General features: G+C 47.5%; 1 protein-coding gene across 1 annotated transcript; it reads right to left on the bottom strand.

Moving 5' to 3' along the window:
• Positions 1 to 1,521: 1,521 nt before the first annotated feature.
• On the bottom strand, positions 1,522 to 11,334 carry Bystin. Its single transcript, XM_027434002.1, is given in 9 exon segments — positions 1,522 to 1,620; positions 1,622 to 1,868; positions 2,349 to 2,451; positions 2,580 to 2,740; positions 3,957 to 4,090; positions 4,357 to 4,495; positions 7,487 to 7,649; positions 11,078 to 11,127; positions 11,129 to 11,334. Coding segments are annotated over 9 exon segments (1,302 nt in total).
• Positions 11,335 to 11,992: the final 658 nt, after the last annotated feature.

Raw genomic sequence — 11,992 nt, 5'->3', positions numbered from 1 at the left:
TCAAGGCCAGTCTGGAATATTATGGAAACTCCAGAATAGGCAGGGCTATGAGAAAACCCTGTCTGGGGCAAAACTATTAAGGAGAAATTCTTTTTTTGCATATTTTTTCAGAGACAGGGTTTCTCTGTGTAGCTTTGGAGCCTATCCTGGCACTCACTCTGGAGACCAGGCTGTTCTCGAACTCACAGAGATCCGCCTGCCTCTGCCTCCCGAGGGCTGGAATTAAAGGCGTGCAGCATCAGTAACTCTAGTCTCAGGATCTGATGCCATTCAGGCACAGTGCTCATATACATTAAAAACAAGCGATGGATGGGGTAGGGATGTGTCTGGAAATAATTTCTCTGGTTCCCATCTGCAGTACTGCAGAGAGGTAAAACAGGTAGAGACGTGGCAAAACGGTGAGTCATTTGGCTTGGCTGAGCTAGGTGTACTTTTCTCTGTCATTTACCTCCTGTTTCCAAGATGAATTAAAAATACAAGCAAATGCAAATGCCTCAACAGATTGAAACTGCTTGCAGATACATTAACTGGATTGCAACAGGCATACATTTTCAAAAGGAAAAGTGTTATAGCAGAATGACTTGGGAGTTGTCATCTGTGATGCAAATGGCTGGGACATGGATGTGCCCCCCTACCCCAAAATAGGGTTAGTTAGTATTGTATAGTCTGTATAGTTAGTCCTGGTTGGTCTCAAACTTAGAGATCCACGCCTGGATGCAACCAAAATTTCATACACATTTTAAGCCATTAGAAAAAGATGGTTCTTTGTTGATCAACTATACTAATAGGCACTTGACCCTGGTTTGTTAACCAGTCTAAACCTCTTGTTCAGAAAGCAAGGAAGAAACCTACTGGACTTCTGAGTTTGCTGGTTTCCTCCCAGAGAGAGGGCCTCCTCCTGCAGCAGTCTCTCCACTGAGAGCAATAGGGAGACTATTACCTTTCCAGCAGAACAACAGAAGAAGCTGGTGTTCCCCCAAAACAGCCCATGAAGATGTCATTGGTAGGGAGTGTGTGTGTGTGTTCCTCTTTGTGGAGAGGAAGGGGAGTCTAGATAGACAGTTGTAAGGAACAGGGTAGGTGAGTATTCTATGGACACTAGGAATCCACTCCTCTGAACAGGGAACAGAAAGAACCATGAATGACTCCCACCTCTCGCTACAGGGGAGGCAGGAATCTCCAGGGACTGGACCAAAACACAGAGCTTCAATAAATAACTGACTGTATTGTATCCACACCCCAGTGAACTGACACAGTAACTGGAGAGAGCAGCCCTCATACCACGAACCAGCTGGGTTGGGGGAGTGCTGACATCAGATAACTCCAGTTAGCTTCCAGAAGTGAACAGGGACCAAAGCCTAGAATGGCAGAGAAAGCCAACCAGAATAATCCTCCTGCCCAGGACTGGAGCCACAGATGCCATCGTAAGACTTCAGTGCCTTGACCTAGGTCTTTAACTAGATCGTTGGTCACCAACTGGGCTCTTGGTGTCCTCCTATCCTCCCTGGACCAAGACATTGGTCATTCCATGGTGACAGGAACATCTTCCACGTCTCTGGGGACTGCACTCTGGAGCTCACGTCTGATTTCCGGAGACAACTGTGGATGGGGCTGTAGTCGGAAGCAGTTCCAGGAGGGCCTCCTTCTGGTCCGTGGCCAAGTCGGCCTTGTAGCCTTGTGCCAAAGTCAGGAGGCACTGGTGCCAGAGCACAGGCAGCTGGCGCTTCTCCGTCTGGAAGCCCAGAAAATGGGAGACCAGGGCATTTAGCACCCGGTATGGCAACACATACTTCTTGTCTAACAGCAGGCGCAGGAAAATGCTGTTAGCGCCACTGTATTCCATCTGGGCAATCTTCAGCATGGCCGCACTAGGAGGGAAGGTGGAGTTAAGGACCAGTGGAGAGACGCTGGACAAAGTGTCTCCCCAGACTGACCCTAACCGAGCATTCCCAAGGTGTCACCTCATCTCCTCATTATCACACTCCTGGGATTCATTCTCGTTACTGCCTGTCTATATCCATCTCACACTTCTGCCTCTGACCAGGATAGCAAACAATCCCTGCATTCAACTATAGAGAGTGTGTCGAAATGTCTCACCACTCCACCATTTATCACACCTTTTTCCTAGGTATGCATTCATTCATGCCGTAATTCAACAACTATCTACTATGTGCCAGGACTTTGGATCCTGCCCCTGAAGGCTTCTATTCTACTGTAGCAAATCATATTCCCGCTGGCTTAAATAGCCACAGACTCTAGGTAATCATAGCTCATTCTCCTTTCTTGCCCCCCTGCCAAAGTTCTGGCCTCTCTACTACGTGACTCTCCACCGACCTCACCAACACTACCTGGAGTGCAATGCAGGGATGGAGCACTTAGTGATGATGCTGCCCACGATGACGGCTTCTCGGAGGGTACATGTGCCTGACTCGCACAATGGGATCAGGATTCCTAGGCAGAGTCATATACAGGGACTTTTAGTACCCAGCAACTCCATCATCTAAGGACCAACAGTGGATATAGCCAGTTGCCAAGCAGAGTACTGACCCTTCCTTTCTCTCCTATTTCTGGGTTTTTACCTTTATACCAGGCTCCAGGTTTGAACAGGGCTTTCTTGAGTGCCAAGTAGAGGTGAAGGTTGAGTCGTTTGAATTCACTGATGTCGTCTCTTACTCGGGGAAGCAGGACAAGGTTGTAGAAGCGCTGAGCCATCCGTTCCTTCAGGTTAGCGGCAAAAATCCTAGCAAGGTGGGAGTTTGCAAGAGAGTCTGGCCCTGGCCTTTTAAGTATCACCATGCATGAGAGAGGGTTTAAAGTAAGATATGGGGACATCACTTCAGAGAGGGGTATGTGAAGTGGTATGTGAAAGGTTCAGGCATCATGCTGGCCTGCCTCTGTCACCTGGCGGAATCCACTCAGGCAGTACCCTGGTCAGCCCAGGGTTCCATGGGAACTAAATCTGCACGTAGGTGTAGAGCGCCCCTTTAAAAGACAGACAGACAGACCCTTGCCCACTTACGCTCTCTTCTGTTCTCTTACGCTCTCTCTGCCTCTCTATGGCAACCGACCATGGCGGTCAGCCATTAACCCTGTTCCTCTTCTTTCTTAGTCTCTACTCTACCAGGCTTAAACGTCTGGTTAAACGTCTTAGTCTCATGTCTAACTTGCGCCTCTTCTTCATTTCTAATTTAAGCAAAAGAATAACAGTGTGCACACCACACCCAGGTCAGCTTAAAGAGGAGCCACTTTGCCTGCATGTGTGTCTGTGTACCATTTATGTGCCTGGTACCCATCGGATTTCCTGGAGCTAGAGGTGGTTGAAAGCCTGCACATGGGTGCTGGGAATTGAACCCAGGTCTTCGAGAAGAACAAGAGCTCTTAACCACTGAGCCACCTCTCCAGACCTAGCATCTTTCTTTTTTTGGTTTTTTGAGACCGGGTTTCTCTGTGTGTAGTCCTGACTGTACTGGAACTCACTTTGCAGAACAGGCTGGCCTAGAACTCACAGAGATCCACCTGCCTCTGCCTCCTGAGTACTGGGATTAAAAGTGTGCACCACCATTGCCTGTCCCCTAGTGTTTTTCATACAGTGCTGTTGCTCAGCCCGATGGCCTTCTGTGCATTATTTAACCGAGGCACCTCGCGCTTCTTTCACAGTCCAGTTTTTTTGCTGGCTACTCTTCTTTCTCCACCAGGAGGGACCTGAGGTCAATGGAGAATCAGAATTCTCAAGCTACTCTCTCACACCAGAGACTGTATCCTGGAAGCTAGGGAGGCCCTTCCCATAGAAGTCTACCACAGGACTTTGTCCTGAAAACGCAGGAGCAGTTAGGGGAGTAGTAGGAACAAGTCCAGGGGAGAGAGCCATGGGCTGGCCAATGACATGGCTAAGGGAGGCAGAGTCTACACACCACACCCTGCACCACAGGTCAGCCACCCTAGCCCATCCACACTACCTGGTGGCTTGATACATAGCAGCTGTAGTCCAGGCCTCAGGCTCAGTGAGATAAAGGATTTGTTCCCAGTTGGACAGTGCAGGGATGATCTTAAAAGCCTTGGGCAGTTTCCCACTTTGGTACTTGGATAACACCTGGAGATGAGGGAGGCAGAGCCATCAGCATCCATGGTTGAGGTCCTGGACCTGTCCCTGCGTTTTCATTCGTGGCCTCACTTATCTTCAGAGCAACCCCAAAAGGCTCATTTCTCAGGTGACCAGAATTTAGTGAGAAGACCCTGAGCCCACTAGTTCTGCCTCAGTCCTTTCCTGTCCTGGCCACCATGGCTTACTCGTCGGGTGCCATGTGTGAGAGGCTTCCTGTTAGGATTCCCCACCACACATGCCCTCACAGTCCTTACCTCCCGGACTCCTCTGTAGACCTCCAGGACGCGGGGGTCCAGCTGAGGCATAGGGAAGCCCAACACGTCTGACATGACCGTCTCCACCTCTGTCTGCTTCTCAGTCAGTTTCTCCATGATGATGTCAGCCAGAGTGTGCCTATGGAGACAGAGGGGACAAGGGTGAAGAACTAGGGTCACTCTCCAGGAAGCTCTAAAGCCCCTCACCCTGTTCATGAAAGGAAGGAAGGACAGACAGACAGACAGACAGACAGACAGACAGACAGACAGCCATAGTGGCACGAGACTTTAAGGCCAACTCTTGGGAAGATCTCTGTGAGGTTAAGGCCAGTGTGGTGGTATTCATAGGGAATTCCAGGTCAGCCAAGACTACATAGTCAGAACTGTCTCAAAGGAATAAAGGAGCCACAAAACAGTCCCCAAACAAATCAGGAATGCTGCATTAATGAGCATGTCACCCTTGCACAGGGGTCATCTAGTCTGTGTTAATGGTTCAGTTTTAGAGCATAAATGCTGCTACAAGCAACAAACTTACAACTCTGGATGATGACAAACTTCACAAATTACTGCAGATAGTGAAGGACCCGAATGTCACTGCATTTAAGACAAAGCTAGCAGTGGTGTGGGGGTTATGTCCTTGGACTCTGATGTCAGTTCTGCTCAGGTGTCACTCTTCTCTCCCCTGTATGATCTTGGGCCTGTCACTTTACTCCTCTGTGCCTCAGTTTCCCAGCTATAAAGTGGTGACAGTACCAGGAATACTTTGTCCAGTCAACTAAAGGATAAAATGAAAGCCTGCACTATCAGGCTAGAGTCAGTGTGCATCCAAGGCTGCCTACTTTAAACACACCTACCACTGCTGGCAGAATGGTGAGCACTATCAAGAGTGCAAACTGGAGCTCTGGCCTCATGGGTATGCCACACATCTCCATCCCTTGCTAAGACTCCAGGTGGCTTCATTCTTTGAGAAGACAACACCACCTTCTCCCCACTCACAGAAATAGTCCTAAGACCAACTGCATCCTCCTCAACCTCTTTCAATTGCTCCTTAAACTTGATTATTTTTATTCTTTTAAATTTATTTATTATGTATAGTATACTGCCTGCATGTATGTCCGCAGGCCAGAAGAGAGCATCAGATCTCATTTAAGATGGTCGTGAGCCACCATGTGGTTGCTAGGAATTGAACTCAGGACCTCTGGAAGAGCATACAGTGCTCTTAACTACTGAGCCATCTCTCTAGCCCCTTTAACCTGATTATTATTGCTGTGTGCTCATGTGCAAGTCAGAAGACCACTCTATTCAGCTGAGTTTTCCTTCCACCATGAAGTGAGCTCTGGGGATTGAACTCAGGTCATCAGGCTTGTGGAGGAAGCACTTCACCTGCCTGGCCACTTTGCTGCCTCGGCCTTTTAAGCCTCTTTTAACAGAAGCCATCAAATGAGGATTCAAAATTACCATAGCCTGAGACTAGAGAGACAGCTCAGTGGTTAAGAGCACTTACTGCTCTTGCAGAGGACCTGGGTTCAGTTCCCATTATCTGCACAGTGAATGTGACTCCTGTTCTCATATTCTTCAGACCTTCAGGGGCACTGAGAATGCACATGACATACATACATACAGGAAAATGCCCATATACATGAAGTAAAACGAATAAGGAAAATTTTAACATATTACCATCATAGCAGTTTATAGTCTCCTGATAGCATCTTTAAGGTCACTGACACATACTTAAAGTTGCCCCTCAGTTGGAGGTGTCACTCAGTGATTAGGTCAGATGAGGCCCTGGGTTCTAGCCTTCAGGCAACATTGTTCAGACTTCCAGATCTGTGTCCTTTGGTCTGCAGTAAGATGTTGCCAGAAGCCTGCCTGCCTTTTTTTTTTCTCAAGACATGGTTTCTCTGGGTATCCCTGGTTGTCCTGGAACTAGCTCTGTAGACCAGCCTGGCCCTGAACTCAAGAGATGCAGCTGCCTCTGATTTCAGAGTGCTGGGATTAAGGTGTGTGCCACCACTGCGTCTGATGGGAGATGCTTTTATTCCCAGACACAGACATAGGCCTGAAACTCAGAGGTAAACAATCCAAATAATGTCTTAAGGCATTATTGGGGACAGGGTAAATTTCAACTTCTAGTTTGGGTGCTTCACACTCTCTTCCATGTGCCCCAGGTTATACCGTCTGACAGTGTTTCACAGTCCTTTCCATGTGCCATGGCTGTGGCTGTGTTCCCAAAGACCTTGACCTGGTTCTGAAGATGCCAGCACCAAGGGCCCAGAAACTCAGAGCCCCCTTTCTACTCTGTTGTGACTTACAGAGGATCGAACGAACCCAATCTGCGAAGATTGTCGGAATCATGAAAGAGCAGATATGAGGTAGGCCTGGGAGCCATCTGGGGATAGGAACATGAACCAGATCCACACTGTGACCTCTATTAGAGCTGTCAGAATCCATCTGGGAGGATTCTTCTCGACATTCTACACACTCAAGCCATAGTCCCCTCATCACTTCCCATTCGTGATAAGAGACGGACTATACCACATTCTGAAGAACTGAGAACGGACAGGTTATGCAGAGTCAGAATAAACTGGATGAGGGCCCTTTGCCTAAACTTATTTCCCTGCCCACCACCAGGCCAGATACATCTGCCCGAGAATTTGACCACAGGCAGCGTAAATACCTGCATGTTTTAGAAGCAGCAATTAAACTAAATGGGGATGACTTTCTGGTTCTCTCTGGAGGCAGTTTTACTCCTGTGGTGATATTTGGCAATGCCTGGGATAATTTTTTATTATCACTACTGGTATCTTGAGGGGAGATGTCAGCAACAGCTGAAGAAGATCCTTAGGTTCTAGCTTCCACCCAGCCCAAATGCCAGGGCTGAGACCGAAAGCCCTGGATTAAAGGGAGCCTAAGGTCTGAGAGTAACATGCCAAGAGCAAACTGGGTAATCCAGGAAGTTCTCCATCAGAGGGACAAAAGAGGAGCTCTCTGGAGTCTGGTTCAGGCCCACTTAGTAGGTTTGGCCAAGATGGTATTCTATTGCTGGCAATGCTCAGACCAAAGGCTGGGCAGGGAACTAGCATGTGGGAACTTTCTACCAGGATCTACTGTCCCAACTCTTAAATCCTACCTTATAGGAGTGTTCTTTTTCATAAACATTCCAATGGCCCGTTCATCATCAGGGTCCACAACCACCTCTGCTTGGTGGTCCACTCTGGTCATTTTGGCTGCCTTTTCCAGGGTGGGCCATTCCTCATCCTCATCCTCAGATTCCTCCTGGGGCACTCCCAGCCCTAAAGAGGGAAGACAAAAGGATAAGCATGGGGCTTCTGCGTCAGTCCACTTCTGCCATGGACTGCATGCCCAGGGTGCTGGAGATACACATGTGCACAAGGAAGGAACAGAGAGTTACAAACTATCTTTCTGTTCCCAGAGACTTGGAATCTTGAGAGATAAAATACAACACATGAAACAGAGTGATGCTAGTAAATAATGGTTGACATGCTGTCTCCAGTGATCTAGAAGGATCCCTCCTATAGTACAGAAATGTAACCTGGTTAGTCCAGGCAACCACAAGAATTAGGCACTATCACTGTACCCAGGTCAAACCGGGACAGAAAAGTCGATGTGCCTATAGCAGGCAGTTCACGTCCTAACCTTCCCTTCTTCCCCACTATGCTGCTTGCACAACACAGCAACATCATGTACTAAAACTAAAACCATGGTGGAGGCAGGGAGCACCACAAGCACTTAGATTACTGCAGAGTGTGATGAGGCTTTGGATGGGCAATTTGGGAGGAAGTTGTGTGTCACATATCCTAGAAAAGGATTATAATAATATTGCTGTTGGGCATTAAGGAGCCAGAGCCAGAAATAGGACCATAGGACCACAAAGGAAAAGTACATCCAACCGGGAAGGCCCCAAGGCTAGGCAGTGTTATTTGGTCTCTAATCAACCAATATATACATGTGAAGTACTGACTTGTAGCAGCAGGCTTTCTTGGGACTGCCAGCTCCCAAATCATGTCATAGAGACTTACTATTAATTATGAATGTTTGGCCTTAGCTTTAGGCTTGTTTCTGATTAGCTTTTTAATTTAAATTAACCCGTTTCTATTAGTCTATTGCTGCCCTGAGGCTCATCTACGTACTGTCTACCCTGCTTCCTTCATGTCTGGCTGGCCTTTGCTCTCTCTGCACTCCAGACTCGCTTATCCCTCCTCTGCCTAGTTATTGGCCATTCAGCTATTTATTAGACCAATCCAGTGCCTTAGGCAGACAAGGTGAAACAGTATCATATCATTACATAGTTAAACAAATGCAACCCATTTTAGATAAATAATTATTCTGCAACACAAACAAATGTTCCACATCTGTACATAGTTAAACAAATATTCTATTCCACAACACTGACTTACATAGTCAAGGATGACCTGGGAATTCCTGGTTCTTCTGTCTCTACCTCCCAAGTGTTAGAATTACAAACATTATCACACTGTCTAACATTGAACTGCAGGTTTGTTTTTGTTGTTGTTTTTCTTTTTTTTTTTGAGAGACAAGTGTCTGACCATGCAACCTTGGCTGGCATGGAACTTGCTCAAGCTCACAGAAATCTCTCTGCCTCTGCTTCCTTAGTGCTGGGATTTAAACTCACGTGCCAACACATCTGGCTGACTTTTGAAACAACATATAGCTGCCAAAGCCCATGGAAGAGTCAAACAAACCAAAGGAGTCGAAATATTATATAACAACAGGTCATTTGCAACAGAATTGGACTAATGGTACACATGGCTCAGGAGAGTACACAGAGCATGTCCAGCGAGATCCATCTTTTGTTGTTGTTTTTTTAAAATTTTGTTTTAGACTTATATATACTATTTTATGTGTATGCCTGTGAGTCACAAGTGTCCCTGGTGCCCAAAGAGCAGAAGAGGGCATATGATCCCTCTTCTGACAAACCTGATGTAGTATGAGAAAGAGGAGCCTTGAGCAAGGGGAGGCTAATGTGGTGAGAGACTCCCTGGAGCAAGCAGAGAGATGTCAGGTAGACAGGTGGATATAGGGATGTTAGTTTACTGGAAGAACTATGTCTGGGAGAAAAAGCTGGGAGTAGTCATCAAATGCATGGCTTCAAATCGGAATCTGCACACAGCAACACAGTAGAACCTAAACCTCAGGCCTGTTCTGGTCACAGAGCAAGTTCAAGTCCAGCATGAGTAACGTAAGGAGACCCAGTATCATAATTAAAACACAAAAATTTAAGGGCAGGTGTGGTGTCAAATACCTATATTGCCATCACTTGGAAAAACAGAGGCAAAAATGAGTAGTTCAGGGTCATCCTCACCTACATATGGAGTTTGAGTCCATCCTGGGCAAGAAACACTACCTCAAAACACCTAAAAAAAAGGAAGTAAAGCTTTTATGGCCCTAAAGCCTCATTCAACCATCTCAATACTGCTTTTAGAACAAGAAGGCAAGACTAAAGTCAGCCTCCTCAATGAGACAAGTATCAGGTACTTTCCCACTCATCTCTGCTGCCCACCCCCACGAGATTCTAAACTGTTATCCTGCCTCGGTTAATGGAACATTTCCCATGTTTTTCATATCTTAGTCGGCAGGGCATGAAACTAGGTGCCTGGCCTGTAGAATTAACGGTGGTCCACGAGGGCCTTCTTCTGCCTCACTTCTGGCGTGCTGGGATTACAGGCGAGCACCGCTGCTCATTGCTGGAATATGTTATTCTATTTAATATTCTCTGCCTTGGGGTAGACTTCCTGTGCTAAATGCAAGGTCCAGTACATTGTTTATTTTGGTATCAGAACTGCCTAAACTCTTTTCTTTTGGAGGGGGAGTTTCGAGACAGGGTTTCTCTGTAGGTAGAACTGAAAGACTTAAAAATTAACAAAGAAATAAAATAAGGAGACTTAGAAAAGCATCCCACACTAAAAACAGGGCGGCCTGACTTAGAAATCTAACCAAGGCCACAATGACCCACGTCCCTGGAATTTCCTAGCCGGCAGCAATAACTCCCTAACAAGGCCACAAGACAACCTAACTAAATACCAAGAATTCCCAGAGGGCCACCCTGCCCTGGGGTCATGAAGATAAGAACAGACTATCCCACTGAGTCAGGAGACCATCCGGCCCCAAAGATAAGAGATCTCCAAAGGACCTGTGACTCTGGTCACGTACCCAAACCCCTAAAAGCCTATGGTTTTCTCCTATAAAAGAAGCCTGCTTTTCAGGAATGGGACTTCCTTTGTCTGTCGGACTTCGAGGCCGGTTTGTGCAAACATCCCACAATAAACTTACCTCTTGTTTTTACATCAGCTGGAGTGGACGTTGAGATTTTGGGGGGACCGTCTGATTTGTGGAGACTCCTCTATCCGAGGGTCTTTCAGAATTCACAGAGATCCGCCTGCCCCTGCCTCCCGAGTGCTGGGACTAAAGGCGTACGCCACCACCGCCCGGCTTAGAACTGCCTAAACTCTTAACACACTTAAAAGCATTGTGCAGGTAACATGGTCATACTTCACAAGCCCAGAGGATAAATACTGGAACTTGGTGTGAGGGATTAATTCCTGTTGGAACTCTGAGGTAGGTTCCCGAAGGAAGGTCCACGCAGGAAGGAAAAACTGCCTCTTCTTTTGAATTCCAAACCCATATCCGCATGGACTGAGCTAGCCCGGACCAGGCCTCCACTCCACCCCTTGTCACTCACCCAGCCGCGTGGCGCTTTCCCGTGGCTGTGCAGGCTGCTCTGCAGTCCCTCTCGAGCTCCTCCTGCTGTTGCCTGGCTTGCAGCAAAATTCGTCTGCTCAGCCGGGGTGCAACATACTCTTGCTCCTCTTGCACCCCGCGTGCCCGCCGCTTGTCTCGGGTCCCCGTGCGCACTGCATTGCGAGCCAGAATCTGCTTGGCCAGAGGTGCATGCTTCTCCCGATTCCCTGCCCCGCGGGACACCTTCAGTTTGGGCATTTTTCTCGAAAAGCTTGCCCAGGAGACTCACACGTGGGAAGCCTGTTTGAAACCAGGTCTGCACTTGCGCCCTGTGTTCCAGTGCTCGGGAGGTCACCGAGAGTTCACAGCACCCCCGAGCGTTCGGAGGCCGGAAGTGCCTCACATACTCCCATCTCTCCAGGAGCTCCGGGGCCAGGAGCCTTCTTTCTCTTGGATCTTCTTCCCGTCCGTCAGGCCACAGTATTGTCGCTAATAGGACCTAAAAGTAGGGAATAGGGTTTCACACTAAGAATTATTTGCAGGCAGTGATAAAAAAGAGGGGGCGCTCTAGGAGAAAGTGACTTTTACATTTTGCTTGCAGTCATAACATCCTGGCTTTAATTTGGTCTAATGTCAAAGGGAGAGGAAAGGGAGCTGTTGGAGGTTTGGAGGTCGGGGTTCCAGGCACATTAACTATCCAAGAATCACTTCCTACATATTTGAGTCAGTTGTTTTTTTATCTGAAACCTGTTTTAAATCTCACTAGGAAAAAGAGAGGTGATTGGTAATGTCTGGACACTGTGCTATTCTTCTGGGCATTAATTCCAAAGTACTAGGCTTCAGCACGTTAAAAAAAATCTTGGTAGTGGTGTGTGTCTTCCCAGATTTTCTGTATAAGGTGTATGTGGGATGTTCT

The sequence above is a fragment of the Cricetulus griseus genome, unplaced genomic scaffold, assembly GCF_003668045.3.
Source record: "Cricetulus griseus strain 17A/GY unplaced genomic scaffold, alternate assembly CriGri-PICRH-1.0 unplaced_scaffold_16, whole genome shotgun sequence".
Lineage (NCBI taxonomy): Eukaryota > Metazoa > Chordata > Mammalia > Rodentia > Cricetidae > Cricetulus > Cricetulus griseus.
Note: the sequence above shows the minus strand (reverse complement) of the source record. Positions and strands in the feature narration are given on the sequence as shown.